At 37.5% G+C, this 6,481-nt stretch overlaps 1 protein-coding gene across 2 annotated transcripts in view; it reads left to right on the top strand.

The window, feature by feature from the left end:
* COL11A1 (collagen type XI alpha 1 chain) overlaps positions 1–6,481 on the top strand; it is a 334,641-nt gene that overhangs the window by 299,384 nt on the left and 28,776 nt on the right. For both annotated transcript variants that reach the window (XM_019501723.1, XM_019501722.1), the window contains exons 58-59: positions 4,197–4,250; positions 5,613–5,720. In XM_019501723.1, the coding sequence (XP_019357268.1) occupies positions 4,197–4,250; positions 5,613–5,720 (162 nt within the window). The remainder of the gene's footprint in view (positions 1–4,196; positions 4,251–5,612; positions 5,721–6,481) is intronic.

Here is a 6,481-nt window from a genome sequence, read left to right as displayed (position 1 = left end):
CATGCTACAGTGGCACCAGGCAGCCCCCACATTTTGCACCCTTGTGCCCCAGCCAGCCCCGTCACTGTCTACATGTGCACTTTGGAGGAGTTAATTAATTTACTGCACACTAATACTGGCACACATGTAGGCTGTGGGTGCATTTACACATGCACTTTAATGCACAGTAGCCTATTTTAATGCACATTAAAGTGTCACATAAAAACCGTGCTATTGTGCTAATGCACAGTTAAATAGGCCACTGTGCATTAAGCGTCTCTTAAAAAGCATGTACTTTACTGTGCATTAAGGCAGCTTAATGCACATTTGTTTAGTACCTCACATTGGAGGTACTAAATTTAATGCACGTTAGGAAATGTGCCTTAATGCATTAGATGCATCCTGTGATACTTTACTATGGACCTAATTAGTCAACATGGCAGTAAAACGCACATGTAGATGCACCATGTTACACATAACAGGAAAGCTCTCTGGAGAAAATGGAGAGGATTTTGTTCCAAAATGTTCCATAAAGTATAAGAACAACTCACATGATCTCCCATGAATTATGTGAAAATTGGGATCAGCAGAGATTATAGTGTTCCCAAACTTTATATACTTCATAGGAACTATAGGAGGTGGGCCTGTTTCTGTGGATGCCCTACTTCCTAACAGTTCTTTCCTGGCTCATGTTTAGCACAGCTCCACCGTAGATTTCTGATGGTCTTTTCTGCTCTATATGAGATCCTCCTTCAAAAGGGGATAGATTTTCACTATACAAAGGGGTTCTATGGAATGTAAAGCTATATTAACTCCTCAGTTCTTGTACTTGGAACCAAGAGATGATTTTCATCCTTTCTTTCTACCCTCTTCTTATCCTTTTCCCTTGTCCTTCTCAACCACATAATTCTAGCTGTTCATCCATAGATTCAAGGATTATGTAGGAAACAGGGTTATGAAGGTTCTCCACTTTTTATCCAAGCAAAAGATTACAAGAAAGCAACTGATATGTGCAAATGAGTTTGTTTTTCCTCTTAGTTTCCCCTTGTAGACATGATATAATAATGAATTTGACATCATTTGTAGCCTCTTCTCTAAAAAGACTCAAATCTGGAACACCAAAAAGAATGGTATTGGAACAACAGCATGAGAAGCTGGCCCATCATCTGCTCACGTGCAGCCAAATTATGTCTGGAGTCATTCTCAAACTATTCTTTTCAGGACCATATTCGACCACTATGTATACTTACAGCCAATGCTCAGTCATGTCTTGGAGTTCTAAAGGAACAAATGAAAAGTGGAAAAGTTTTTATTGTTGTTTTTTGATTTTCTGTAATGTCCATAAGTACAGAGTTTGAAATCAGAAGCTCTTAGGCCTGTAGAAAGGGCATGCATAGTTTTGCCTATTTTGTACTTTGACAAGGGTGTTCCTCACATCCCACTGGATCCTCCAGAGCTTCCTCATTTTCATTTTTACTTACCTGTGTCCAACTTTCACATGTCATAGTGACCTTTTAACTGAGGAAGGTTAAGTATGACACTATTTGCTCTCAATTTTTAGAACTTGGAACATGTTGGTTCTAAATTAGATCTTAAGCAGTTCTTATCTTCCTGGGTTCTCAGTAGCCTCTTTCAAAACTAAGTTAGATAATACTACATTTAAGCTGCTTACAGACATGAAAAAAAAACAGTTCCTTATTTTAAGCTTGGCAACCCCACATGCAGAAGAGGCATCACGTTACTTTGACCTGGCATGCCCAACATTTGTATAGATTGGGCACTTCAGCAGGGCTTTCTAGCACTTTTATCTAATAGATGATTGAATCAGCTATTAGATAAAAGTGCCAAAAAGCCCTGCTGAAAAGTCTGATCTATACAGATCTTGGGAAGCTGGGATGAACTAACATGCTTCCTCTTCTGGTAAAGTGCTGTTTTTTGGTTTTTTTGACATTTGTAAGCAGCCTAATGAGCCTGTGTTCATTAAAATCTCTTCAATGTTATGTTATCTCATGTTTGTGGTGTTTTATGTGATGGCCTGTGTATTAGTAGCCACCCATTAAGTAGTTTGTCCTAGATCCTATAGGTCCAGTTAAAAAAGAAATAACAGCAAATAAAGGAATTGATTCAAAATGAACCACAAGAACTTCTTTTATAATCATTGTACTGTAAAGATTAAAATGTTGAACGGTATTAGAATTTTTATTTTAGGATCTCCTACATTCTATATATTCTGAGGTCTATTTACGTAGACCATAAAAAATTACATTACTACTCTAGTAACATTATAGCACACATTTTTCATGATGTCATTTTAATGTTATGTATTTATTTGTAATGCTTCCATTTTAGGTATTTGTTTTAGGTGCACTGGTTTACAAAGTTAGTATGCCCTGGTTTCACATTGTCACAGGAGTAAATGGAAAAGGCAAAAATATGTGATTTGGAAGTCTGTGTCATTACAATCCCTGAAAGCCTGAGGAAGTAGACTGCTTTCAAAACATATTGCCCACTTGCATTCTTATGGGATGTGCCTTAAGCAACTCTGCTGTTGAATCTTTGTGCACTGTTGGTGGGATGGCTGAACTTGACAGTGCTTTGCTCTGGCAAAATTTACAGTAGAGCTGACAATCTCTATCTATAGGTTCATAAAGCATGAGTTGTGGCTCAAGTTAGTTTATGTATTCTTCTAATTTAACAACATATCTCCCTACACAGTGCTAACTAAGAGCTGTCTCCTATAAATCTTAGACAAGCAATACCATTGACCTCCACTGGATTATTCACAAGCTTAATGACTTGTCACAGAAGTAATTTTGAAGGTCCAGGTCCTACATTTTCTCTGTAGTACCCTGAGTTCTAACTGAATAATATGGAACTTGACATTTCTGGCCAATTTGTTTTGTTTTAGTCACCACTGTCATGAGCTTTATTTATTTTTGCTTTACAGGGGCCAACTGCAGACTTATTTTACTATGTTCCATAATCTGTAGCTATGGTGAGAAAAATCTCTTGCTGTCTCTCACTGTAGGATATGAGCACCTCTTAGTCTTCACTGCATTATCTTCACAATACCCTGTGAATTGTGGTTGTGCTATTCTTCCCATTTTTGCAGATGAGGAATTCATATATATGACCATATTTTTAAAGTTTTGTAAGGGATAAGTGACTTAGGCAGGTATCATTTTCAGGTTCCTTCATCTCAGTGGGCACATCTACACGAGATGCTAACTGAGCAGTAGCCTAATAATACTCCACCATAGTACTTCACAGCTCAAACAGTGCTATTACGGTAATGCACAGTATTAGGCTACTGTGCAATAGTGTCACTAAAAAGGTGTGCACTGGCACTATTGTGTAGTAATGCCAGTTACTGTGCAATAATTTAGTTCTTGATTATACAAGTATTAAACTTAAAGTACAGTATCTATGGCACACTAGTGAATGTGTAGATACGCCCAATGAATCTAACCCTCTTAAGTCATGTATGTCTTGTAATACTGAGCAGAGAAACACCTATTTAACTGGCTCAGACAGGCAGGATACAATGGTGTTAGAAGTCAAAACGTGGTCCCAGGATAGGGCCCTCAGCACTGGACAAAAACATGAGTTACTCTTACGAGAACAATAACAAAATAGGGAAGAAATTAATATAGAAATCCTGATTTACATCTGCAAGACATTACTGACACTGAGTAAGATGGAAAAAAGACAATTCAGAGGTCTCTTTTTATGCAGTTTTATACAGTGTTAGGTAGAATTAAGCCAATTAGGAAGTTTTCTTACTGTTGACTTGAAATTGGATAGGTACAGAAAGAAATAATTGATGTTGGGAAAGTAATTAAAAGCCTGCAAAGTGCTACAGGGGTTAAACAGCATAAAATGGATAAGACTATTTGTTTCAATATCACATACTTCAGTGGGTGTGTCCAAAGCCACATAAAGATTTTTAATTAACCTTTGTCTTCTCTTATGCTGTCCCTCTCTTCAGTTTTCTAGGCTTGTCAAAAACAGCTACATGATTAGTGTAATGAATCATAAAGGACTCTTTAAAACATGTACTTAAAGGTTATCTTTTACCCAAAGTTGTATAGACAGTCATCCATCAACCACTGAATACCACTGTACTGAAAATATCTTTAATATTTCAGGTGAATGCCATTAATGAAACATGCTGCTATTTAAAATAGTTTTTAATGTTGTTTCTCTTGACTTTGTAGGGTCCACCTGGTTTGCCTGGATTGAAGGGAGATCCAGGTTCCAAGGGTGAGAAGGTACGTGAAAATTTCTCAAATTCTCATTTCTCTTCTGAGATCTTGTAATTATGAAATCAAATCTGAAGCTAAGTACAGATAGTCAAAAAGCCCACAGCTGAATCGATTAAATTTTTGCAGGTTAGTCCAAGTTGCATAGAATGAACTGATAAGCAAGAGAACAGAAATTCATTTTTGATTCTGGAAATGCAGCCACATGCCTGCAGTGGCTCAGGCCAGAAGCTGGGAGGTGGTAGAGCATGCCTCCCTGCTCAGCTACAAGAGACACTTTGGGTCAAGGCTAACCCTCCCATCATATAAAAGGGGGTGGGCAGGGGATGCTAGAGGACTGTGAGTTAACTTGACTCTGGAGGGGACCTGGGACAGGAGTTCCATAAACCAATTTAACCTAAATCAGTTAAGTCTGATACTACATCCAGGTTTATCTTAAACCAGTTTTGGTCCTTTTGAAAGCAGTTGTGAACTTCTGTTGTGTTACAGGTTTGAACTGGTTTCCGATCACTTATACCAGTTTTCGTGATTTCTGTCCATAGCCTCAGTGTCATATTGCCTTTTTGTATAAAACTAGGAAAAGTAAAAAGTTATTCTTGGCCTAAAAGAATGTCATAGTGAAAGGAAAGCAAGCTCCTAGATCCCATCAATCAACTCCCTGCTGACATAATAATAATAAAATGACAGTCTGCATGTAACCATCCTAGAGAAATTCAGAAAGTTTTTGCCTGTGTCATAAAATTAATGGATCACAATTGCTTTTTCCTGCTATTAAATGCCCACAGATTTTAAAAGGAGCATAATGAAATTAATTACCCACTTATTAATTACCCTCTTGAACAAGTGTATCTGCCATGTTTTACATAAAGGCAGACAATTGGCCACTTATTGACCATTAGGCCAGGGGAGAACTGTATTTAAGGGAATGAAGCTCACAGTATTATTATATTTTATTGGGTAAGTGGATAACATCTAAATGGATCTCTTTTATAATGAAATAGTTGAAAGCTGTACTGACAAACAAGTGTGGGACATTTAAATATTGAAGAGTACCCATACATATTGTTAAATTAATCTTGACTCTGTTTCAGTAAAAACCTACCCGGTAGTACTCAGATATGTTTTTCACTCAATCAGTAGTCAACTATGCAGGTAATCTCTGAGCATAAAAGCATGAAAACGATCAATCAGTAAATGCATGCATCTGCAAAATATTTCTATATCTGCAGTTTTCAGGATAAGGCAGTAAGTGGCATAGTGATGACTTTTGAATATCCTAAGCTATCAACATACATTTCTTATTTAATTTATTCTTTTGCAAACTTTTATACCTTGACCTTCAATATAATTTTCCTCTCATGTTTTTTCTAGGGACATCCAGGTTTGATTGGTTTGATTGGACCTCCAGGAGAACAGGGTGAAAAGGGTGACAGAGGTCTTCCAGGTGCACAAGGATCTCCTGGAGCCAAGGGCGATGTGGTCAGTAAAACAACATACTTTTGTTTTCATTCACATTCTGTACAAGCTTGTCCTTTCTGCAGAGCACAGTGGGAGAGAGTTCTATGTTGCAATACTTAATGTTTTTTTTGTAAGAAGCATTTAACCTTTACTAGTTACTTACATTACAAGAACACCAGAGCAAGAAATTGAAATCTTTGTCACTATACAAGTATGTTTTAAAGCGAAAAAGCTTATGATCTAGCTTCATTCACCAGACAAGATCCAGCAGGTGAATAAAAGCAAACAGAAGAGAGGCAAAGTAATCCATGGCATATTTTCATGTAGACTAGTTGTGTACATAGTGTAGTTCACCATCTGCCTCCTTGTTATCAAATGGCAGTATATTTCAGGCATCCTGTCAAAATGAGCCTTTACAGAGAGATTGGGAAGAAAAGAATATAGTGGCATTATTAACTCTGGAGGGTAAGAACAAGTGTGTACGTGAAACTGGCATAAAGTATTTTTAACAATAAAAAATTATTAATAATAAGTTTAGGTTTCTCTGAAGCCCTCCCCATTTAAGCCAATATAAAAACTCCCATCAACATAGTGGCTCTGGAATGGGTCGCTGTGTAGGGCTGGTTTGCTCTGTATTTGTATATCTCATTATCCCAGTCATTGTTGCCCATTATGACGGACACAATGCATCCAGCATAATTTCATAGTTTTATAGTTTCATAGTAGCAAGGGTCAGGAGGGACCTGAACAGACCATCTAGCCTGACCCCCTGCCACAAGCAG

The sequence above is a fragment of the Gavialis gangeticus genome, unplaced genomic scaffold (genome assembly GCF_001723915.1).
Source record: "Gavialis gangeticus isolate Ggan-Ray unplaced genomic scaffold, GavGan_comp1, whole genome shotgun sequence".
Lineage (NCBI taxonomy): Eukaryota > Metazoa > Chordata > Crocodylia > Gavialidae > Gavialis > Gavialis gangeticus.
The sequence above is the reverse complement of the archived record's forward strand: the minus strand, read 5'-3'. Positions and strand labels throughout refer to the sequence as shown.